Below are 26,849 nucleotides of genomic sequence, written 5' to 3'. Positions count from 1 at the left end.
ATTTGCTCAAGCTCTGTAAGATTGTATGGAGATCTTTGTTGGTGAACACAAACTTTCAAGTCACAGATTCTCAACCAGGCTTGTTGTTCTGTTGGAAGGTGAATTGTCACACCCAATCTCAAGTCTCATCCAGACTGGAACAGGTTTTGTATGTTCCTCATCCATCTTTCTCTCAACCCTGACCAGTTTCCCAGGTCCCTGCTGATGAAAAGCATCATTACAACATCACAGCAACGATGGTATACTTGGGGTTGGGTTTCCACCAAATGTAGCACTTTGTGCCAAGGCAAAAAAAAAAAGGTCAATTTTGGTCTCAGCAGATCAGAGAACTCTTTTCCTTTTAATAACAACCTTCGGTCTATTTATATTGAGATCACATGACACAGGTTGACTTTATTCAACTAATCATGTGACTTCTGATGGCAACTAATTTTGGTGTTTCACAGCAATGGGGGTGAAAACTTATTAAACAATCCTAACTTTTACATTTTTTTTATTGGTAAATAAACTGTAATTTCAATATCGTGGGCTATTTCATGTAGATTCATGATGTATAATATCTATCATTTCAGTTCCTGGTTGTAACACTACAAAATGTAGAAAAGTTCAAGGGGGTGAATACTTATGCAAAGCAGTGTACTTGTGTGTTTCATTGCACTACACTACATTTTATGTTACACTGGCTCTATTTTCATTCAGGATCAGATCTTCTTTAGAGCATTTAAACCCCCTCACACACTCGCAAAGCCTTCTATCTTTCCCCCAGCCCCTTTACAATGTTACACCTAATTACTCATTATAGCTCATCATAACGACACCTGAGTGAACGTTTAATACGCAATGTCATTACAGGTTGAACCTGATGCACATGTGAGCGTAGGGTTTTGATAAACACACACCTGTGAACTCTTTCTCCTTCTCTCTTACTTTAACTCACACTAAGTAAAGTGCGCACGAGCTCTGCGTGCCTCCCAGCGCCTCGGGCCTATTAAAGATTTCACCTAATTGGGTTCATGCAATTATCCACAGTGTGTATTTAGAGCTGAAAGGCATCTCATACTGTTAAGAAAATCGTGCTTACTGCAGAGCTCATTTACATTTAGCTCATATTTTCACTCCGCCGCTGAGTGTGTTAGCCTTGTGCATGTTTAGAAGTGATTTAATTACTAAATCACGGAGAACTGAACAAAAAAAGCACAGAAAAACAGGATGCACCTATGGGAACGGAGAGATACACTGAGAGAGAGATAGAGACTGATTTTATATATTACGGTACCAGTGACACCTGTTTTTTTGGTTGACAAGATAACAAGAAAACGCTGTGAAGATGTTTTAAGCTCTCTCCGATATTTCCTGATGCCCTGGAAGCCCCGCCCCCTCTCCCAAGCTCACATTAGTAATCTCTCGCCTCATCTCGATTTTCTGTCTGGCTTGAAAGATGCGTCCTCGCTTTCCGTCATGGTACACGGAGGCTGTTTTGAGTTTATTAATGTGCAGTAAAATCTCTCAGTGTATGTTTGACTTAGCTAACTTTGGACAAGTTTATAGTTAACGTCAGTTAGCTATATTTATTATTATAATTGGATGAAAATGGTAACAAAAAAGGACAAAAATAAAAAGCTATTCAATAGGCCAACAGCAACATACCAAATCTCTTAATTACAAAAAATCTTAATTGTAATGTAAATTAGAAAGAGATTAAAATGCTGTTTATGTGCTGACGTCTGTTTATAATTCAGTTATTTTAAAGTTATAAACTTTTTTATGAATAAATAGTATCTTACAATGTAACTATAATGAGGAAAATTTTAATGTGCTTTATTAATGACATAATGTTTTTAGAATTGTTAATAAATACTAAAGATGCTTTATAATGATGCAGAGGGGATTATTAGCACAGGGTATTATAATGAATAATTATAACTCATGGTCATAAGTTATCAAGGAATTACTTACAGCACATTTAACAGAGTTGATAACGAGCTAAATGCTATGAGAAATGCTATAAAATATTCCTAAAAAGGAATCATTACCAATTTATAAACCATCTAAGCACTGTTATAATGATTTTATGAATCCAGGCTTCAGAGAAAGCGTTACTGTAATGGTGTTTCAGTGGTCATTACCTACGGCTGCACAATAAGGGCTAAAATGCTAATCACGAGTATTTTGCTCAATATTGAAATCACGCTTAACACAATTATTCAGCCAATTTAGAAGTAAAATTGTTTTGCACTTTCTCATTTTATCATATTACACATATTCTGACTTGGCGCTGACTGATATGCAGGACGAGCTGTCCATGTTCAGGCTTTAAGCAGGTGCTTAATTTCATTTTATTGGCGGCGCATAAAATTACCTGCGTGCAGCTCACGCCTCTGAGGTTTTTCTCTCGGGCAGCTAGCTGGGAGGAGTGTGAAATAATAAAGAAACTGAACTAAATGTGATTCATTTGTGTAGGTGTTAAATTCTGGATTCTGATTGATCAGAAGGTGTTGATTCATTTTCTGTCACAGCAGCTCTTACACTAGATAGATAGATAGATAGATAGATAGATAAAGTGTGCACTCTGTCCTGAAGATGTTGGAAAACATAAAGCTACAGCTTTGCCTCTGACTGTGTCAAAGCACAGACACTAGAGACTCCTTCCAGAAATGTTAAATGTGTCTGTATAAATGATTGCACACATTTGTTTAATCTGTTTATGTGGAGTGTCCTCTGTGTATGAACTGTTACCATGGAAATGATAACATATTAGAACAAATATTAATATAAAAAAAGTGGAGAAAGGAGACTTTATCAAATGTATCTTCATAGCTCGGGTGTGAAATTTCAGCCATCAGTTGTGTCAGTTGACTGATTACATTTGTTGCGAATGGAAAATAGCGTGAATTTTATTTTACTGGGAAAAAATAAAAAATAAAGTCAGGCCTGTACATGGTGATATACTGAGAGTGGAATGGATGTAAGCCTAAATTGAAAATTCAATATCATATTGAGGTAATTTCAAGCAACTCAACCACAAAACAGCGTCTAATTTCTGCCAATTACATTGTTGGAACCGTTCCACTGAATGAAACGAATCTTCTTTTCTAAGAAAAATCACAGTTGTATCCCATCTGTCTTCACGCCATGACAATGCAATAACTGCATGTCAGTTCATTCACTCTGAGCCTGCATTTGGGGAGAAAAAAAAAAACCACATTTTAGTTTCTTGGGAGACCGAAAGGAGATAAAGCTTTGCGTGTCGTGATATCAGCAGTATATCGGTGAATGAAAGGACCTCATTACGCTATTTCCAGCAGCCAAAGCGACAGCATCAGCACCGTGTCACTTCTGTCCACATCTCTCCTCCGCATCTGCATCCTGGCCGCCGTTACATCAGTGCCGTGCTCTCCCTGTAACACTGTCGGGTCAGTTGCACCATTCTGCATGATGTGTGTATTCATCCACAGGCTGTGAGAAAGACCTGAATGCTGTATATATCACCTCGGCTCAGATTTCCGCTCCGGGCGACGCCGATCGAGCTTCCTGATAACGCTGTTGCCGAGCGTTATTACCCAAAACATTGCAGCACCAGGTTCAAAATGCTTGGAGGAAGAGAATTGCTGGAAAACAGGCCACGCAATATTCCGGCTGTCCCCATAAACCGCTTGCTTTATGTCTTACAGAATGTATCAGGTTGAATTTTTTTCTTTTTTTATCACAGCTATTGAATGTCTCATGTATTCTGCTATAGTGCTGGACATCATGCATGTCCTGCTGTATTAAATTTACATAGTGCTATAATTTCTTTTTATAACAGATTTTTAAGTCAGAATGATGTTTAATACTTGGCAAAGTTCTACTTACAATTAATTAGTTAACACTTGAACCTGAACCTTGTGTCATACGACTGACATAGCCATGTCATAAACATGTCAGAGCATTTATCATTAGCAGTCATTGGAATATCATACCATATTATAATAGAAATATCATAGGAATAATATATTAATCAAGTATACAAAGCATGCTGTAATACTTTTTTTGAACCCTTTGTCATAAGATTGACATAGCCATGCCATAAACGTCACAGCATGTAGCATTAGCTGTCACTGAAATGTCATAGGAACATCATCAGTGTCATAGGAATATTATAGGAATAATATATTAATCATGTTTGACACATGCTGAAACATTTAACCCTGAGTCATAAGCCTGACTTAGCCATGTCAAAGCATGTGTGGTAAGATGTCATCATATGATATTAATATCAGCGGAAATACATTGTGTTGGCAAGACAGTTTGACACATAGTGTGTGACACTTTAATTTGAACTTGCCATAAAACTGACATAGTCCTGTCATAAACATAGCATGTCTTATAAACGGTCTTGGCAACACAACATATTTCCTGTGATATATGATATTTCTATGACAGCTTATGACTCTTGCTAATTTTGACTATTTGCCCTCTACATAGCATATGTTTATGACCTCTTTATGATACCTTATAACAACTTGTGTTCTAACCATGTTATGGCAGATGTTGTATTTTTCATGGTTGTATAACAGTGTCACAATTGCTGTACAAAATAATATTTTAGGATTGTTGAACTACTCATGTTTGTAGAATTAACATAACATAATATCTCATAAAAAGTTTATACAGTATGTTGTATTGGAAAGCCATTTAGGAAACAATATTGCCAGCTCTAGGATGGAATTATAAAAGGCTTGTCATTGCATTTCCACTATACAATATTTGTGATTCTTTACTTGCACATGATGTGTCATGTTATGACGAGTTATGACAGGTGTCATTACATGTGTTATAATGTTTGTTATAACACATGCTAAACACTGAGGCATGAAGTACAATGACATGTTTATGACACGGTTATGTCAACTTTGAGATGCTTATAAGTTTTTCAAAAGAGTTTCCAAAAATCTGCTCAAAAACAAAAACGTCGTGGTCCAGACTCTGTAGACCGAAATCTAGCCAATCAGGACAAGGAGGTGTGTCTACTCACATGCCAATCATCAGAAAGCCCCGCCCCTTCTTTCACTAGCATTCTAGCCTATGAAGTGTGTTATGTGGGTGTGGCTTTGGAGGAACCACTAAAGGCGGAGGGGATTTTTTTAGTTTCTAAAAGCTTCAAAATCATTGACTCTACCTTTCAAACTGTCAAAGGAGGACGTTCTTTGAGAACGATAAAAGCAACCATATTGTATACAAATATTTGGGTAATATGAAGTAATAGCACCTTTAGAGCCCAGATGTTCTAACGGCAAACAGAATTATGGGTAAGGACTGATAAAATGAAACAAGCCTTTCAAATCTTTCCTAAATAAGGAGGTTTAGAAAACAGCTGTCTTTATACTGCTTTCCATATTTATTTTACAAGAAGTTATAAAGCTACCGCCTGGTTATAGATGCTATTTTAACAGCTGTTCCAGCTGTCAATTAATTTTGCATCATGAGAATGAAAGTGATAATCAGAGAAGAGCGAGGTTGCAACAGCAAATTAGTTAACCCTAAACTGTGAGGAATAAAAAAATCTCCACAAAATGCATTTCAGCTCAAGAAGAAAAAAAACCAGAAATTTATTTATTTATTTATTTATTTAACGTTTGCAGTGCTGAAGATATCCCACACTTACTTTTGTATAGTTTCCATGGTGACAATCAATACATTCTCTTGCCAGGGTTATTAAAGTTATTACAGAAGTACAAAAACAAAAAAAAACCCTTGAAAAAAAAATCATAATGACATTATTCCCTTACATAGAGGTCGGTTATAATTGTGACTGATTTAAGGAAAATGTGCTCTAATAAATGTTTTAAATTTTTATAAAAAAGAAAGAAAGTAATCTTACATCTCTGAATTATTATTTTTTTTAAAGTAAACTAAAGTAAAATATTTTTCATGCTGTTGAAAATACTTGCACCTTTAAAAAAAAAAGCTAAATACTAAAGAAAGAGTGATACAGAAATACAGTAAATAAATAAATAGAAATTATTATTATTATTATTATTAGTAGTAGTAATAATAATAATAATAATAATAACAACAATAATAATAATAATGATAATAGCCTTCAGTCTGAAATTCAGTCTGTCTGAAATTTTTTAGAAACCTTTTTTCTTTTCAGAAGCATTTTTAAGAGATGCACTCATCTCTTCTAAACCCCACACTGTGCCCTTTCTTCTCTGGCCATAAAATTGGAGCTTGAACTCTGGAATCTGACCACATTTTATGCTCCTATCAGCCAAATCTGGAGGAAAAACTCCCTCTAAATCATCTTGGCCGTGGTGAAGCGGCCCTGTGACGTGTAGGAAGCTCACACCAAGAGGTGTGAAATCTACGTTTAAGGCCCGGTGCATGCTGGCTTCGCCTCTCGACACCCGAGATCATAGAGGAGGGGCTCAGGGGCAGCTGTCTGCCTGATGACAGGGACGAGAGCAAGTCCAGATCAGCACACACTTCCTTCTCTTTCTCTCTGTTGAGCACTCTGTGTTTCTCAGGCTGAGATTACTCATTGATGCACAAGCTCACGACTCCTGGCCTCTGCATCCAGGGCCTCAGAATAAACCTCATCAAAGCGAGATGTGGAGGTCTCTCACGCCGCATTCGCTGCACTTCTCTCACGCTCTCTGAGCCGCCTGGGTAAAGGTCAGGGCTTTAAACGTGTTGAAGGAAAGTTGAGGCTGGTGCGAGAGCGCTGTGAGTTATGTTTGATGTCAGTCCCTCGGTCCTGGCTGGACTTCAACAAGCCACGCTATGCAACCGACACCAGAATTAAAAATGAATGGAGCAACTCGCTGTGTTTTGAGTACATTAAGCGTGGGCGATATGACAAAAAATATCATATCACGATTCTCAAAGACACTTCTACGACACACGATATGCATCTCGATGTATACATGGGTTTCCCAGCAACACAGCAGTGGTGCATTTAAAGAATAAATGTGTATGTATATATGTAGCGATACTGATCTAATGCATAATTAAGAACTAGCAACTCTTGCACTTATATATTACTGAATGTCTTGTAAACATGCTGCTTGTGTGAGACTCAGAACAGGAATGTTTACACACGTCAGACTTTAACCTTACTGTGATGTGATATTCGCCTCTGTAATAAAAACGTTAAGTCCAAATGTATTTCCAACACACATTGCATTTAATATACTGATTATGCATTGCAATTCTCTGTATTTTTCGCTCCAGTTTCATTTCTGAGATGCAGCATGGATGAGATAACGCAGCAATTTTCCACCTCCGCGAAGATCAGGACACCCTGTTTCATATCACACTATTCCAGAAACTGCAATCTGATCTTATTGCATCTCTCCGCTCTGATTCATCAGCAGTCATTTGCACCTAGGAAAAACTCTCACTGGCGATTTGAGTGCTTTAATGTTTCCCTTCTGGCATTTCACACCAAAGGAGAGTGACACTGAGGATTTCAGATGTACAGCTATAAAAGCCTTGCCATTTATTCATTTATCGATGCGTAGCTCTGATGCCTGTTAAAATGCACCTCCAATGGAAGGTACCATTAAGATATGGGTTTCAGTTCCACAACAATGTCTGTGCCTCCTTTTGCCCTTTCTTTAAATAGATGAATGGACAGTGTGTTATTTATGCCTAATACAACAGCACTGCAGAATTCTGGATTCTGATTGGTCAGAAGGTATTGATAATTTTTTCAATAAAAACACAACTTCTTCTTATACAGTAGCATTTCTATATAAATGATCCACATTAACAGAATAAAAAAACATATATTGTATATGGAAGGAGTCTCCAGTATCAGTCAGAGGTGAAGATGTAACTTTACAGACCGAGGAGTGTATGCATTGCCGTTTCTCTGTAACATGACTTTTTCTTGAGAGCCTGGGCAGGAAACGACTGTTTATAGCCGCTAAGTGAGAACAGGAACCGAGTTCTTTTGCAGACGGCCCACAATATTAACTATAAAATGGATATAAATATGACATGTTGCTCTTTAATAAATAAAAAATTCTAATCATTGGCAATTTTTGCAGAAATTGTTGTGGAATAAAAGGAATAAAAAGCTTCATGACATGCCAGTCATGTTTTATTCCTTACATGTAGGAGTGAATGTATAATTGCATGGATTCTGGTAAACATATGCAATTAAATATTTGGAAAAGTAAACAGTCTCTTGTGATTGTCTCTTGTAATAGACATGTTTGTCTAGAAAACTACAAACTATTACATTAAGCTGCAACTAATACATCATAAACCTTTATAATGCTTAAACTATATTTCCTAAGAACATTTTTATCCCAAGTCCACCTCAACCAGAGAGAATATGTTTGACAAAAGATTCGTAATTGATGCACCCGTTGGCGTCCTCTTGCCCAGCCATGAGTCGATCCACCTCATCCTCGGTCATCCTCTCTCCGAGCGTCGCCAGGACGTGACGCAATTCTGCCCCCATGATGGTTCCGTTGCCTTCTTTATCAAAGACCCGCAGGCCCTCAACAAAGTCCTCGAAGCCGCCTTTATTCTTGGACCTGGAGATGTGCTGCAGCATGGGCAGGAAGGTTTCAAAGTCCAGCATTTTGCTGTTCATCTCCTCAGGCCGTGGTTTTCCGAGGACCTTGAGGACGTCGGCGTTGGTGGGGTTCTGACCGAGCGCCCTCATCACGTCTCCGCACTGCGCGTACGTGATCTTCATCTCATTCTTCGGTGTGCGGTCAAACAGCTGAAATGCTTCCCTGAACTCCTCGATCTGGTCAGCAGTGAACTCCACCTTCACGCTCTTGGGGTCAAACGCAGGTTCTTTAGGTGGCTCGGGTTCGACCGGAGCGGCGGGAGGTGGTGCTGGTTCGGCCTCTTTTTTCGGCTCAGGCTTCTTCGGCTCAGGCTTTTTGGGCTCCGGCTTCTTGGCTTCTACTTTCTTAGGGGCCATTGGTGCTGTGGAAGAGAGACTCTTTAATCGTGGCTTGGATTATTGTTATGTTTTGAGGTCGGAAGAGCGAGAGGGGTCAGAAGGCTCAGGCCACAGAGGATGAGATTGTCTGGCCGAGCTTTTATATCAGCTCGCCCCAGGGAGGAGAGATTAGGCCCACTGGAGTCTGTCCTATGGAACTCTATAAAAGGAAGAAATCCAAAATAGATCAGGCTGGACACGACGCCAAACAATGAGCTATTGTTTTCAGCTGCTAGCACAGTGAGATGAGTTTCATCAGCTGCAACTGCTAGAGCAGGTCTGCTAGGATAAATCACCAGATTACTAATAATTCATTCACATACATTTTGATACATTTTTGAAAAGAATGCTTATCTTAATGTTAAATGCAAGCTAGCATCAAAAAAAGCACATTGTGCACACATTGTAACACATTCATTAAACACATGCATCTATATGATATATGTTCAAAAATACAAGGCTAATGGAGCTAACAAGTAATGGAAGCTTATAGCTACCAGTTTAGCACACATCATTTGGCTCAGTTACATCATTTGTCCTTAAATATCAGGTCATACGGCTAAATAATTACCTTTATATTAAAAAAGTGCTGACTTTGTCCCAGAAATCTCACCTTTTTTAATCTAGATGTAGATATGTTCAAGATTGATTTTGCATATGAGTCTCTTTCGTAATGTATCTAATATACATCAAAATACACACTTTTTTGTATACAGTGCATGCACGTTTCTTTCTATTCTACCCTTTTAGTCCTTGGGCACACAGATGAAAAGCATAATTCATCATGAGTCACGATAAAGTAGAGCGAAAAAGCGAGTAGTGAGAGAAAATAAAGCCGTTTAATTTAGTTGCACACAAGGTTGCTGGGAAACTGCCTTTCCAGTGCTCATGCTGAAATTATTTTGGGCAATGCATACTTTATGACTTGGCCTAAGGCAAAGTTGAGGTTTGAAAGTTTGAAGCGTCTGCCAAATTCACTTTCTCTCAGTGGATTTGCCCATCTTCCTTTTTACTTTTATTATTATTATTTTTTCACGGCTCCCAGTTGACAAGTCGTTGTACAGTAATAACTCCAAGCGACAGGCAGTGTGAGGCTACATACACTGAGCAAACCTAATAAACTCTGTGTATACAGTATATATGTACAGTTTATTCTCAAAGCTGATTGGTCAGAAGTTGTTGATTAATGTTCTATAAGAGCAGCTCTGACAATAGTGCAGCTGCAAATCACAGGTTTATATTAATGCGCTCGTTCTGATATCTTATTGTTTCTATAGTAACAGCTTGTTCACCCCGACTTGTACAATGGATGCTTCACAAAAACATTAAGAAACGTGTGTAATCGTTGACTTGGTGAAGTTTTCTGTAAAGAGACGTATATTTAAGGTTTATGGATGAGTCTCCAGCGTCAGTGCTTTGTAACAGTCCGAGATAAAGCTCTAACATCTTCAGGACAAAGGAGTTTATGCTTTTTGTGGTTTCTTGGAAATATGACAAGCAGCGTTTTTTTTTTTTTTTTTTTTTTTTTTTTAAATTAACTTCCAGAGGAAATAAAGATAAAGAGAGGCTGGTGAGGGAACGACTCTTTATAAGTGATAACAGGAACTAACTTATGTCTACAACATTAAATGTAACTATAAACATACAAAGTAAAACGTACGAAGTGTCATTCTTTAATTAATAAAAAAATGCAAGCATTAGGAAATTGCTGAGGTTTAAGAGAAATAAAACACAGAATGTCCTGTTTCCATCAAGTTTCCGTCAGCAACAGTAACTCCGCTTGGTCGCACCATCCTGCTTTTGATTATTTTTGGATTATTTCTTTTTATTCCTTATCCTACTTATCGTCTCATAACCTAAGTTTCAGTTCGACTCTTCCGGGACTTTCTTTGGAATCTAAACTCGCCACGGGAACAATTAGCACGCACAAAAAAAAACCTCATTTAATATCGTTTCCTCTCTATTTGCTCTTTGTAAAGCACCCCCAACATGGTAACACTACCTTCACATGCAAATTAGCCTCTATATTTAGGATCGTAGCAAAAAAGGGCCTGGGTTTACTGTTATCACAGCTGAGAGAAATATAGACGCTAAATACAGAGTTTAGGAGGTCTACGCTGTGAAGTTTTAACATTTGTTTATGTTTGCTTAACATTTATGGAAGGAGTCTCCAGTGTCAGTGCTTTGTAACAGTCAGAGGTAAAGTTGTAACTTTAAGTTTTCTGACTTCTTCAGAACAGAGGAGTTTACGCTTTGCATTTTTTTCTGTAGTAGCTTTGACAAATTTATTTCAGCCTTAAAAAAAAGCAGATCATCTCTTCAGTTTGGAGTCTTATGCCATGGTGTTTATTAAGAGACAAAGAGTTTATTCATTAAACTCTATCAATACTGTCTGAATGGCTGCCACAAGTGGGTGTTAACTGCCACAGAATTGGCAGCATTCTCTAAAATGGGTCACTTTAAATTTGTGTGATGAGCCACCTCTCTCTTTTCAGTCGCACTAAAACATTTTTGGTTTGTTTACTGTTTAAAATATACTGCTAATGTAGTTAAAAAGTAAGGAAAGCTAAGAAGTAACACATTAGCAAGGTGCAGAAATCTAGTAACAGCATCCACCTTTAAATGTTAGGCCACGCCTCCTACTTGAAAGTGATGTGATTCTGTTTCAACATGGAGCTGCGACTTTAAAATGTCCATTTTTTTTTTGTAGATAACAGTGTACCGTACAGCATGAGAAACCAAACCAGTGAGTCTATTTGAGATACTGAAAATATCTCAGAAAAAAAAAACAAAAAAAAAACTGGCTAGTCAGTGTTAAGCATAAAAATGTTTCTGAACTGCACACCTGAGGATGAGTTGGATATACAGGCGCAAGCAGAACCACATCTCAAACCTGCTTCTCTGGCACATGCTCTGGATAGAAATACACAAAGTAAGCACAAAGGAGTCATCTACTGATTCATTTCTAACATCGTCTCCACACAAACACAACCCGCCCACCAGAAACCATGTGACTGAAAACATCATCACAGCTAGGAAAACTTCAGCACAATAAAACTTTATTCAAGCAAATTCTGGAGTTTGTAAAGGAAATAGAGGTCGAGGAGAGGTTTGGTGAAAATTTTAAAGTTATTATCCAGAATTCGTTTCAAAATCAAATATAACAGTTTATTCTGTTTCAATGATTCACAAATGCATTATTTAAAACTGGTACAGTTTGGTAAAACTTTCTATAAATCATAGCTAACTTCTTTACACACATTCTTTACACTTTGTAAATAAGCTCGCTGCCATTTAAAATGGTGCATCCTTGCAGTGTATTATGGGTAATAATTCTGTCTCTTTTCAGTGAGTCATATCAATTGACTCACCAATGAGTCGACTCCCAAACAGCTCATTCCCTTTTTTTTTTCTAAACCAGTCAAGTTTGTGATATTTCGACCAGTGATTTCTGCCTAATGATGGCTAAAATAGTTTAATGAAATCTTACTCTACCTCAGTATTAAAAAATAACACGGTTTTGCACTGTATTTTATAATATTTATTTAAATAATTGTTAAATTAGCCAGGCTTTACAAATGTGCATCTACCTATCTGTCTGTCTGTCTGTCTGTCTGTCTGTCTGTCTATCTATCTATCTATCTATCTATCTGTCTGTCTGTCTGTCTGTCTGTCTTGTAAAAAATAAATTAATTAACAAATGTAAAAAAAAAACTGACATTGAGAGATGACTATAAATATATGAGCTTTTTTTCCTTCCACAGAAACAATGGACACAACGTTGTTAATGCAAAATTAATTAATTAATCAATCAAGTCATTGAGGGACATCATTCTTTTTCCCAGCCTTTTGTTTAGTAACAATAGTTATTTGGTACATTTTCATAGTTGTCAACTTAATTATAATAGTAAGCAAAATATTATAGTTACTGAAGAAAACTTTACAGAATTTCTGATAAATTTCCAAAGAATATTCCAAAGAAGTTTTCCAAATATGCATGATCATTGTTCGTATCAAGAGGATATGCGAGTCGGCTCTCGATGCTTGTCCAAAGGAGTCGACTCTTTTGTGAACGAATCACTAATGGGCGATACACAGGTACTAATTTAAATGCACTTGTCCATGATCAATAAATATCGCATCAGGTTGTAAAAAAATGTGATCTGAGATTTGAAATATTTTCTTCTCTTCACATTGTCTCATATTTTCAGTTACTTCCAACTTATTCTAAAAAGCACTAAAAATATCAGAGAGTCTTGCAGATCACCCCATGAGTTGTGTAATTGGCAAAACTTTTCAGCAGGCTCTTCAGCCTTATAAATATTTATTTGCTGAAGGAGAAACTCACGTTCCCTTTTTTAAAAATTTGCTGGGAAATGAGTCTGTGGAGCTGGAATGCCTCATCGGTACTTGATGGAGGCACGTTGAGAGCCACTTGCTATCCTTACAAATCTTTCCTTCGCCCCGAGAGGTTAATCAATGTGCAGTCGAGCAAATCGATGGTGCCGCTCAATGATGGTGGAAAGTAACCATTATCATAAACTCGCTGTATCGAGAGTGAAAATGTGACAGAGGAAAAATCTGAGGCGAAAGAAGCAAAATATTTGCTTACAGGCCTGCGTTATGCCTAAACTGCTGTGTGACGTTTGACACTTTGGTAGGGTGTGTCTCGAATTCATCGCCTCTGAAGTGCACCTGCAGTGACCTCTCTTGATTAGCCGATGCACTTGATGGCCGTGGTGCAGAGAGCCAGAATGCAATCAATATTGTTTTCTCTGAAGGTGCTACAGTATGTGGGATTTCACAGGCGTCTCCATGACAACAGAAAGCCAGTGGCCGAGTAACCATTGTGGTGTTTGATGTGCCTTCGTATTAAAAAAGCTCCCTGTAGATGAAGTGTGGCACATTTGGATGTCATGCCTATAGCTTTGATTGAGTTTCTTAAACATTTATTTTTTTGCAGCTTTGGAAATACTGAAGATGTGTTCTTCTGTGTTTTGGGTGTATATTGAAAAGGTTGAGCTGTGATTTAGGAGATTGTAATTTGTTGTGAGCACCACAAATGTGTGAAAAAACAACTGTTCAATTAATGTTATATGGAGTTCTCAGTATTGAGAAATGGTTTTTGATTAAAAAAAAAAGGTTGCGATCTTTGGAAAAGTTGGACTGTGAGACTTTGTTTTTAGTTTAGATACTGAAATATATCCTAAACATTTTCTGGCAAAGATACATGAAGTCTTTAAACTAGCAAATTTACATTTATACATAGTCCAAGATTGTCTGTGTGTTCTGACACCTTTCTATCATAGCTAGCGTTAACTGTTTCAGCAATTTGTGCTACAGTAGATCTTCTATGAGATCGGACCAGTCGGGCTAGCCTTCTCTCCCCACGTGCATCAGTGAGCCTTAGGAGTCCATGACCCTGTCGCTGGTTCACCGGTTATCCTTCCTTGGACCACTTTTGGTAGTTCCTAACCACTGCATACCGGGAACACCCCACAAGACCTGCTATTTTGGAGATGCTCTGACCCAGTCATCTAGCCAACACAATTTGGCCCTAGTCAAAGTCACTCAGATCCTTACACTTACCCATTTTTCCTGCTTCCAACACATCAACTTTGATTATCAATCCTTGACAGGTGCCATTGTAACAAGATAATCAATCCTATTCACTTCACCTGTCAGTGGTTTTAATGTTATGACTGATCAGTATATATTCAGCTATAATATTTACCTAGAATATTTGTTATAAAACACAGTCAGCGACAGGGTGGTGTGAAGAAGCAGAGCCATATACCACATTCTAGTTATATTTAATGTTGTGAAACAAGTTCTTTAGTCTTTCCATCAGTTTTAACTAATTCAAGAACTTGCATTAACTGACAGCATGAAAATTTTTTTTAACGTACATTTATTCTCTACCCATTATAGCCCCTTTATGAATGTTATTTGGACACATCCCTCTCCTTTTATATTTTCATCCAATCTCGTGCACTGCACATGTACTTTAAGAGATATCAATCATTAAAGTGTTTAAATTTGTGCACCCCAAGCCTATATATACTTCACAGAGTGTAATATAATGGAAATTGGAGGCTCAGATCTCAGCTCAGGAGTGTGATAGGACGAAAGTAAGTGTAGTGCTGTGTTTGTCTTGACTTTCTTAACATCAAGTGTGAATCTGGTGAAAATCTAAGAATGCTAATTTTTTTGACCCAAAAAAAAAAAAAAAACACAAAGGCTAACCCCTTAGCTTTTTTTGAGCGAAAAATTGGATGTTCTCTGATTTTCATCCAATTCACACTGTGCGTTGGGGAGGCGAAGAGTAACACAGAAGTGCACTTACTTTCATCCTGTCTCGCTCCTGAGCTGAGATCTGAACCTCCAATTTACAATATATTACACTAATAAAATATAGACATTCGGGGTGCATGAATTGAAACTATTGAATGATGTCTATTGGTTTGGATGGAAATATAAGAGGAGAGGGACGAATAACATTTGTAAAGGGGCTATGATGGGTGGAGAATAAATCTACTGAAAGACCATTTCATGCAGTTGCCCAGAGGACAAGTAGGTTCACCAAGTGTTGTAGCATCGAGTTGCGTCACACCATCAAGAAACACGTTAAGTTTAAACATTTACACACCAGTGTTATGTAGAGAATAACTTATTTTTCTTTTCCCGCTTGGTGAACCGACTTGTCCTCTGGGAAACTGCATGAAATGGTCTTTCAGTAGATTTATTCTCCACCCATCATAGCCCCTTTACAAATGTTATTCATCCCTCTCCTCTTATATTTCCATCCAAACTCATTCACTCCACGTGCACTTTGACTGATACACATCATTCAAGTGTTTAAATTTGTGCACCCCAAACCTGTGTATTTTATTGAGTGTAATATATTATAAATTGGAGGCTCAGATTTCAGCTCAGGAGCGAGACAGGACGTAAGTAAGTGCACCCCTGTGTTCCACTTGGCCTCCCTAATGCATGATGTAAATTTGGTGAAAATCTGAGAACGTTGATTTTTTTCACCCAAAAAAACACAAAGGCTAACCCCTTACCTTTTTTAGGTGTAAAAATCAATATTCTCCAATTTCCACCAAATCCACACAGTGTGTTAGGGAGGTCAAACCTAACACAGGAGCGCTCATAGTTTCATCCAGTCACACTCCCGAGCTGAGATCTGAGCGCTTTAGTATGTAGTATGAACATGTACCTAATTTTGAGCTAAAAATCTGACGTTCTCTGATTTTCACCAAATTCACACTGTGTGTTGGGGAGGCCAACACAGTGTAACACAGTGGTGCACTTACTTTTGTCCAGTCTTGCTCCCGAGCTGAGATCTGAGCACTTTAGTATGTTGGAACTGTCCATGTATGGATTGGTAGGGAACTTGTGTTATATCCAGTATTTTATGTTTACCAGAGATAACCAGAGAATCCGCACGTAACACACATGATACATGAACCTGAACTTGAACGTGACAAAGCCTTGAACTGTTTGCTTTCTTTGATTGATAACAAAGTACTCGAGTACTTTGGTATCAATCATTAAAGTGTTTAAATTTGTGCGCCCCAAACCTGTATATTTTACTAAGAGTAATATATTGGAAATGAGAGGCTCATATTTTATAATACACTTCAGCGTTCAGATCTCAGCTCAGGATGAAACTAAGTGCTCCCCTGTGTTAGTCTTTTCCTCCCTAACACATGGTGTAAATTTGGTGAGCGCTTGGAGCGCTGTGGAGAGAGGTGAGAGACGTGTTGGACCAGCAGGTAGCGTGTGATTGTTCTCATCTGTGTGTTATTACCAGCAGCTACTTATATGTGTGTTTTTCCTTTCAGTACACGCCGTGAGCCAGGGAGTGATGGAGCTGGTGGAGTCTGCACACCACACACGCGACACGTGAACTTAAATATGGCAAACCCGTGAACTGTATGGACTGTGATTGCTTTCTTTGTTTTTTTGTGTTTAATTTGATGAAAATGTGTGCAGAAAAGCTCTATGTGAAAATAAACAAAACATTGAAAATAAAATCCACACACTGGGTTCTATGCTTTTTTTATAAAAAAAAAAATATATATATATATCATGTTGCACTGAAAGTATACTTGTGAATAAACATTACTCCAATACTTTGCTATTAATTATTAAAGTGTTCAAATTTGTGCGCCCCAAACCTGTATATTTTACTCAGAGTAATATATTAGAAATGAGAGGCTCAGATCTCAGCTCAGGAGTGTGACAAGACGAAAGCAAGTGCAGTGCTGTGTTAGTCATGACCTCCTTAATGCACGGTGTGAAATTGGTGAAAATGGGAGAGTGTTGATTTTTTTCATCCAGATCCTTACCTTTTCTGTGTGAAAAATCTGATGTTTTCTGATTTTCTCCAAATTCACACTATGCATTGGGGAGGCCAAGAGGAACACAGGAGTGCACTTACTTTCGTCCTGTCTCGCTCCTGAGCTGAAATCTGAGCACTTCAGAATGTTGGAACTGTTCATGTATGGAGTGGGAGTGAACTTGTGTTATAGCCAGTATTTTTTGTTAACCAGACAGAGACGGAAGCTGCACACAAGACACACGATACATGAACCTGAACCTGAACTTGAACTTGACAAAGTCGTGAACTGTTTGGACTTTTGCTATCTTTATTTGTTGTGTTTAATTTGATGAGAATGTGAGCAGAAAACCACTGGGTGAAAAAAACAAAAAAGCAAAAATAAAATCCACACACTGGGTTCTACAGATGACTTTTTAAAAAAAAATTCACACATTTGCCCTGAAAGTATACTTGTGAATAAACATCACTCCAGTACTTTGATATCATTCATTAAAGTGTTTCAATTTGTGCACCCCAAACCTGTATATTTTACTCAGAGTAATATACTGGAAATGGGAGGCTCATATTTTATAATACACTTAAGCGTTCAGGTCTCAGCTCAGGGCCCGAAACAGGATGAAACTAAGTGCACCCCTGTGTTAGTCTTGTCCTCCCTAATACATGGTGTAAATTTGGTGAAAATCTGAGATCGTTGATTTTTTCACCCAAAAAAACACAAAGGTTAACCCCTTACCTTTTTTTAGGCGTAAAAATCAACATTCTCCGATTTTCAACAAATTCACGCAGTGTGTTAGGGAGGTCAAAACTAACACAGAAGTGCACTTAGTTTCGTCCAGTCACACTCCCGAGCTGAGATCTGAGCGCATGTACATGTATGGAGTGGGAGTTAACTTGTGTTATATCCAGTATTTTATGTAAACTTACATTATATATTTTTATTAATGATTTAAATCAATACCACTTTTGATCATTAAAAGTCGTTAAGGAATTTACTGTGAATGATGTACAAGTCATGATGTGGCAGAGGGGGCGTGGTCGAGCATCGGCTGTGGACAGAGAGAGGAGCTGGTGGAGTCTACACACAACACACACGATACATGAACTTGATCCTGATCCTGTATGTGGAAAATCCGTGAACTGTTTCCTAATTCTGAAAAGATGATTTGTCATCTATGTACAGTAATTAATCCACTTAGTAAAAATCATTCTAGCATGCGAGCCCATGTGTGTAGTGCAGCTGGTGGTGAGATTCAGAACAAGTACCTCTCTGTATAGTTACAGCATCGAGTTGCGTCACACCATCATGAAGCATGTTAAGTTTAAACATCTACACACCAGTGTTATGTAGAGAATAACTTATTTTTCTTTTCCCGCTTGGTGAACCGACTTGTCCTCTGGGAAAATGCATGAAATGGCCTTTCAGTAGATTTATTCTCCACCCATCATAGCCCCTTTAGAAATGTTATTCATCCCTCTCCTCTTATATTTCCATCCAAACTCATGCACTCCATGTGCACTTTAACGGATACACATCATTAAATTATGTAAATTTGTGCACCCCAAACCTGTATATTTTATTGAGTGCAATCTATTATAAATTGTAGACTCAGATCTCAGCTCAGAAGTGAGACAGAACGAAACTAAGTGCACCCTTGTGTTACTCTTGGCCTCCCTACCGCATGGTGTGAATTTGGCGAAAATCTGAGAATGTTGATTTTTTCACACAAAGAACACAAAGGTTAACCCCTTACCTTTTATATTGGCAAAAATATCAACATTCTCTGATTTTCACCAAATTCACACTGTGCATTAACGAGGCAAAGACTAATGCAGGAGTGAACTTACTTTCTTCCTGTCACTCTCCCGAGCTGAGATCTGAGCACTTTAGTACGTAGTATGTTCATGTATGGAGTGGGAATTAATTGTGTTATATCCAGTATTTTATGTTAAATTACATTATATATTTTTATTAATAATCTCAATCAGTACCACTTACGATCATTAAAAATCGTTAAGAAATTTAATGTGAATCATGTACAAGTGCTGATGTGTCAGAGGGGGCGTGGTCAAGCGTCGACTGTGGACAGAGAGAGGAGCTGGTGGAGTCTACACACAACACACACAATACGTGAACGTGAACATGAACGTGAATGAAGCAAAGCCGTGAACTGTGATTGCTTTCTTTGTTTTAATGTTTAATTTGATGAGAATGTGAGCAGAAAAGCACTGAGTGAAAAAAACAGCAAGGCGAAAATAAAATCCACACACTGGGTTCTACAGATGACCTTTTTTTTAAAAAAACATTCACAGCATTACACTGAAAGTATACCTGTGATTAAACATCACTCCAATACTTTGGTATCAATTATTAAAGTGTTTAAATTTGTGCGCCCCAAACTTGTATATTTTACTCAGAGTAAGATACTGGAAATGAGAGGCTCAGATCTCAGCTCAGGAGCATGACAGGACAAAAGTAAGTGCACGCTTGTGTTAGTCATGACCTCCTTAATGGACAGCATGAAATTGGTTAAAATCTGAGAACGCTGATATTTTTCACCCAAAAACCACAAAGGCTAACCCCTTACCTTTTGTTAGCCCCAAAACCTGATGTTTTCTGATTTTTACCATATTCACACTCTGCGTTGGGGAGGCCAAGAGTAACACATGAGTGCGCTTACTTTCGTCCTGTCTCGCTGCTGAGCTGAGATCTGAGCCTACAATTTATAATATATTACGCTCAATAAAATACACAGGTTTGGGGTGCACAAATTTAAACACTTGAATGATGTGTATCAGTTAAAGTACACATGGAGTGAATGAGTTTGGATGGAAATATAAGAGGAGAGGGACGAATAACATTTGTAAAGGGGCTATGATGGGTGGAGAATAAATCTACTGAAAGACCATTTCATGCAGTTTCCCAGAGGACAAGTCGGTTCACCAAGCGGGAAAAGAAAAATAAGTTATTCTCTATGTAACACTGGTGTGTAGATGTTTAAACTTAACGTGTTTCTTGATGGTGTGACGCAACTCGATGCTACAACACTTGGTGAACCTACTTGTCCTCTGGGCAACTGCATGAAATGGCCTTTCAGTAGATTTATTCTGCACCCATCATAGCCCCTTTACAAATGTTATTCGTCCCTCTCCTCTTATATTTCCATCCAAACTCATGCACTCCATGGGTACTTTAAAAGATACAGATCATCAAGTGTTTAAATTTGTGCACCCCAAACCTGTATATTTTATTGAGTGTAATAGATTATAAATTGTAGGCTCAGATCTCAGTTCAGGAGCGAGAGAGGATGAAACAAAGTGCACCCCGCTGTTCCTCTTGGCCTCCCTAATGCATAATGTAAATTTGGTGAAAATCTGAGAACGTTGATTTTTTCACCCAAAAAACACAAAGGCTAACCCCTTACCTTTTTTTAGGCAAAAAAATCAACAATCTCCAATTTCCACCAAATTCACAGGGTGTGCTAAAAAAACTGACGTTCTCTGATATTCACCAAATTCACATTGTGTGTTGAGGAGGCCAAGAGAAACACAGGGGTGCACTTAGTTTTGTCCAACGTCGCTCCTAAACTGAGATCTGAGCCTCCAATTTATAATACACTCAATAAAATACACAGGTTTGGGGTGCACAAATTTAAACACTTTAATGATGTGTATCAGTTAAAGTACACGTGCGGTGCATGAGTTTGGATGGAAATATAAGAGGAGAGGGACGAATAACATTTCTAAAGGGGCTATGATGGGTGGAGAATAAATCTACTGAAAGGACATTTCATGCAGTTGCCCAGAGGACAATTTATAAATTGGAGGCTCAGATCTCAGCTCAAGAGCGACACTGGACAAAAGTAAGTGCACTCCTGTGTTCCTCTTGGCCTCCCCAATGCACAGTGTGAATTTAGTGAAAATCAGAGAACGTCAGATTTTTTGCCTAAAAAAAGGTAAGGGCCTTTGTGTTTTTTTGGTGAAAAAGTTACTATTCTCAGATTTTCACAAAATTCACATCATACATTAGAGAGCTAAAGACTAACACAGGGGTGCACTTAGTTTCATCCTGTCACACTCCCAAGCTGAAATAGGAGCATCTCAGTTTCACTGTCAGTAAAATATACAGGTTTGGGGTGCACAAATTTAAAGCACTTTCCCATTTGTAAAATATTCCACACAGTGCCCCTAGTGGTCAATAGCATACAATAGCCACCTGGAATTAGGAATATATAGATAGGATGTTGTGTTGGATTAAACATAGCCAGTGAGAATAAAGATGCATTCAGACTCACATTGTTTTTAATGTCCAATTCGAGGACAGAACACCACAACTGATCGCCAAAATGTTCATAGCTAACAACTTGCTGACTTTTTTTCCAAGGATGCAAACACAATGCATTACAAACTTTGTTAGAAGACGATATTGCTATACACGTCCGATTCCTTTAATCTGTATTAATGCACTTAACCAGCTAGCTCACAATACATTATCACAATACACTGACTTTCGAGTCAGTTCAATACAGATTATAGTTGAGGCAGTTAGGTTTCCAGGAAACATAAAATCATGGGATTGGGCTAGCGAAGAAATATATGATTTGTCCACTCCTGTATTAGCAAGGTACAATGACGCAGCTAAAGTTGTTCACAAAAGCAGAAAACATTTACTGGATTTGTAACAGTCAGTGGTAAAGTTGTAACTTGTGGGAACGGCTGTTTATAGCTGCTATAAGTCAGAACAGGAACTAGTTTCATGGACGTTCCACAACATTAAATGCAACTACAAATGGATAAAACATGCACCATCATAGTTTAAACAATTGAAAGATTGTTGATGTTGGCATTTTGCTGTGGTGTAAGAGGAATAAAACAATTGGGGATGTGTTATTGTTGGAAAATAATCAACACTGTAGTGGTAACAGTAACACTACTCCATCACACCACAAGCTCGTTGATTATATTCCTATAACAGCGCAACATGGAGTGTTTTATTTCTTATTTAATTCAAATTAAAGTACTAAAGTAAAGCATTCTTTCAGTGCAAAACTGTGCATGTAAAAAAAGGTCATCTGTAGAACGTGGTGTGTGGATGTGTGAAGGAGGACTCAGGATTCAGAAGTACCGTGACAGAGCTTTCTATTTTGTCTTCTATTTTCACCAAGTGATTTTCAGCAAACATTCTCATCAAATTAAATAGAAAGACATAGGAAGCAATCACAGTCCAAACTGTTCACGGCTTTGCCACATTCATCTTCAAGTTCGAGTTCATGTATCGTGTGTGTTGTGTGTAGATAATGTAAGTTAACCTAAAATACTGGCTATAACACCACTTCCGTGTGTATAGTTCCGACTTGTCTCGCTTCTGAGCTGAGATCTGAGCCTACAATTTATAATATATTACACTCAATAAAATACACAGGTTTGGGGTGCACAAATTTAAACACTTGATGATCTGTATCCGTTAAAGTACCCATGCAGTGAATGAGTTTGGATGGAAATATAACAGGAGAGGGACAAATAACATTTGTAAAGGGGCTATGATGGGTGGAGAATAAATCTACTAAAAGGCCATTTCATGCAGTTTCCCAGAGGACAAGTAGGTTCAACAAGCAAGAAAAGAAAAATTCAATTCAATTCAATTTTATTTGTATAGCCCTTTTAACAATGGACATTGTCACAAAGCAGCTTTACAGAAATATAGAAATTCTGGATATAAATTCTAAATTTATACATTTATCCCTAATGATCAAGCCAGAGGCAATGGTGGCAAGAAAAAACTCCCTGAGACGACATGAGGAAGAAACCTTGAGAGGAACCAGACTCAAACGGGAAGCCATCCTCATCTAGGTGACACCGGATAGTGCGATTATAAATAAATCCCTTATATAACTGTGTACTACATGGACAAATAGTGCAGTTGTGTAACCACGAAATTCATTATAGTTTTCACATGAAGTCTATTTTGCTGAAGTTATCAAACTGTTCACTGATTTAGACTTGAGTGCAAAACCGGTCATGGCAAATTGCAGTCTTAAAGCTATCATAGAAATTCCAGTCCAAAGCCATCTTCATGGTTTCTAAGTGGCACCATCCCCAGTAATCTCATGTATCTTTAGCCTCTCTGTGTGGGGCCATCCACAGCAGCAGCCAGTGATTTCCAAGTGATGAGAACTCCAACCAGAAATAGGGCATCAGGATGGATCAGGCAGGTCCAGAGAGCAGAAGGAGTCAGGATCACTGATATCTCAGGAGTAGCATGTGTACTAAATAAAGTCTGATTCAAATTTATGATTGGAACTCTCGATCTCCAGAAGGTAGGGCATTTTTTTCTGTTCCAAAAAATCTGAAGCTAAAAAAATAGCGGCACACTTCCCCGTTTGTAAAAATATCCCACACAGTTCCCCTGGCAGTCAGTAGCACACAATAGCCACCAGACATATGAATATGCATGTAATAAACCACCTGCAGAAACGTGTAGATTTTATATATACGAGATATGAGGTTGTGTTGGTTTAAGCACAGCATGGAGTAAGCAGGAGAAATATATAACACCTTAATATTGCTCGGCTTTGTCAGTGTTTCCTGATTCTGAAAAGATGATATGTCATTTATGTACAGTAATTAATCCACTTAGTAAAAGTCATTCTAGCATCCCAGCCCATGTGTGTAGTGCAGCAGGTGGTGAGATTCAGAACAAGTACCTCTAGTTACAGCATCGAGTTGCGTCACACCGTCATGAAACACGTTAAGTTTAAACATCTACACACCAGTGTTATGTAGAGAATAACTTATTTTTCTTTTCCCACTTGGTGAACCGACTTGTCCTCTGGGAAACTTAGTCTTTTAGTAGATTTATTATCCATTTATTTAAAAGTGTTTAAATTTGTGTGCCCCAAACCTGTGTATTTTATTGAGTGTAAGAGATTATAAATTGGAGACTCAGATCTCAGCTCTGGAGCATGACAAGACGAAACTAAGTGCACTCCTGTGTTAGTTTTGACCTCCCTAACACACTGTGTGAATTTGGTGAAAATCTGAGAACGTTGACCTTGCTGAGCGTTCACCGAGTAGGTTCACCAACTGTTGTAGCATCGAGTTGATTTCCAACACGTTAAGTTTAAACATCTACACACCAGTGTTATGTAGAGAATAATTTATTTTTCTTTTCCCACTTGGTGAACCGACTTGTCCTCTGGGAAACTGCATGAAATGGTCTTTCAGTAGATTTATTCTGCACCCATCATAGCCCCTTTACAAATGTTATTCGTCCGTCTCCTCTTATATTTCCATCCAAACTCATTCACTCCACGTGCACTTTGACTGATACACATCATTCAAGTGTTTAAATTTGTGCACCCCAAACCTGTATATTTTATTGAGTGTAATATATTATAAATTGGAGGCTCAGATTTCAGCTCAGGAGCGAGACAGGACGTAAGTAAGTGCACCCCTGTGTTCCACTTGACCTCCCTAACACACTGTGTGAATTTGGTGAAAATCTGAGAACGTTGATTTTTTCACCCAAAAAAACACAAAGGCTAACCCCTTACCTTTTTTAAGACGTAAAAATCAACATTCTCCGATTTTCAACAAATTCATGCAGTGTGTTAGGGAGGTCAAAACTAACACAGAAGTGCATTTAGTTTCGTCCAGTCACACTCCCGAGCTGAGATCTGAGCGCATGTACATGTATGGAGTGGGAGTTAACTTGTGTTATATCCAGTATTTTATGTTAACTTACATTATATATTTTTATTAATGATTTAAATCAATACCACTTTTGATCATTAAAAGTTATTAACGAATTTAGGGTGAATGATGTACAAGTGCTGATGTGGCAGAGGGGGCGTGGTCGAGTGTTGACTGTGGACAGAGAGAGGAGCTGGTGGAGTCTACACACCACACACACGATACGTCAACTCGAACCTGAACATGAATGTAGCAAAGTCTTGAACCGTTTGGACCGAGATTGCTTTCTTGGTTTTTGTGTTTAATTTGATGTGAAAATAAACAAAAAGAGAAAATAAAATCCACACACTGGGTTCAACAGATGATCTTTTTTTTTTAAACATTCACAGATTTGCACTGAAAGTATACTTGTAAATAAAAATCACTCCAATACTTTGGTATCAATCATTAATGTGTTTAACGTTAACGTTAATGTGTGCGCCCCAAACCTATATATTTTACTCAGAGTTATATATTGGAAATTGGAGACTTGGACCTCAGCTCAGGAGCGTGAAAGGACAAAACTAAGTGCACTCCTGTGTTAGTCATGACCTTCTTAATGTGCTGGGTGAATTTGGTGAAAATCTGAGATCATTGATTTTTTCACCCAAAAAACTCAAAGGCTAACCCCTTACTTTTTTTTTAGGAGAAAAAGTCAACATTCCCTGACTTTCACCGAATTCACATGGTGTGTTAGGGAGGTCAAAACTAACACGGGATGCACTTAGTTTCGTCCTGTCACGCTCCCGAGCTGAGATCTGAGCCTCTCATTTCTACTCTCAGTAAAATATACAGGTTTGGGCTGTACAACTTTAAACACTTTAATGATCAAATTTTCCTTTCAAAGCCTGAATTGTTTGGACTGTGATTTGTTTTTGTGTTTAATTTGATGAGATTGCTCACTAAAATGCACCTGGTTAAAATAATTTTAAAAAAAGACAAAAGAAAAATGTCCATCACTGTACGCCTGTCTCCTGAGTCCTCCTTCACACATCCACACACTGGGTCCTAAAGATGACCTTTTTTTTACATCTACACAGCAGAGTTATGTAGAGAATAGCTTATTTTTCTTTTCAGGCTTGTTGAACCTATTTGAGGATGGATAACTATAGATAAAAAATGAACAGCCGGTCCTGAAATCCACTTGTCCTGGACGTCCAGGTTACTGCTTTGTCCACTCTGTAATGGTCAGAAGTTCTTTTCTCTTATCGAGATGCAAGTTGATTAGGATATGGATATGGAATTCTCCATAAACCTGAAGTGGTCATGAGCAGTGGCCTCATTCAGCTTGGCCAGAGCAGCAATGGAGGAATGTTAACCTGATGAAAGGCTTTTTTGAGGAACAGCTGCCACTTGGCCAGTCCAAAGGGGGGGCTACTGGGGCTCTCCTGGGTTTCTGACTCACTCTCTAAGACCTCAAGAGCAATGAGCCTCAAGCCTGCTGTCCTTTTATTAGATCACTCAGCTCTTTTGGACTGCAGTGAAAATGTCAGGCTTGACATCACTCACGTTCACCATGGCTCACACTCAGCCCAAAGCTCTGCGAGTTTCCCTTCTCGGAGTGCTCAGCTGCTCACACTAGGCACTTCGGACGCCCACGGCCCCCCGGCTCACTCTCATGGCCCGGATTCGCCCTTTATCTCCACGCTTAAGGGCTCAGAATCTGGATGGATTACTTAAGCACTGAAAAGCATGTAAGTTAACATTGAGCAGATATTGAGTGATGGCAGCAGAGAGGGAGTGAAAAGTAGATCTGTTCAAAAGCACATCATAAATTGTAAACGTGATACCCTGTTTAAACCTTTAAGGCCTTGGGGTCAT

General features: G+C 38.3%; 1 protein-coding gene across 1 annotated transcript; it reads right to left on the bottom strand.

Annotated features, from left to right (window-relative positions):
* Positions 1-7,145: 7,145 nt before the first annotated feature.
* LOC113531068 (myosin light chain 1, cardiac muscle) lies at positions 7,146-9,037 on the bottom strand. Its single transcript, XM_026921545.3, has one exon. It carries the CDS (start codon positions 8,927-8,929, stop codon positions 8,312-8,314), a length of 618 nt encoding a protein of 205 aa, XP_026777346.3. The 5' UTR covers positions 8,930-9,037; the 3' UTR covers positions 7,146-8,311.
* Positions 9,038-26,849: the final 17,812 nt, after the last annotated feature.

Source organism: Pangasianodon hypophthalmus, chromosome 27 (assembly GCF_027358585.1).
Source record: "Pangasianodon hypophthalmus isolate fPanHyp1 chromosome 27, fPanHyp1.pri, whole genome shotgun sequence".
Classification (NCBI taxonomy): domain Eukaryota; kingdom Metazoa; phylum Chordata; class Actinopteri; order Siluriformes; family Pangasiidae; genus Pangasianodon; species Pangasianodon hypophthalmus.
Note: the sequence above shows the minus strand (reverse complement) of the source record. Positions and strands in the feature narration are given on the sequence as shown.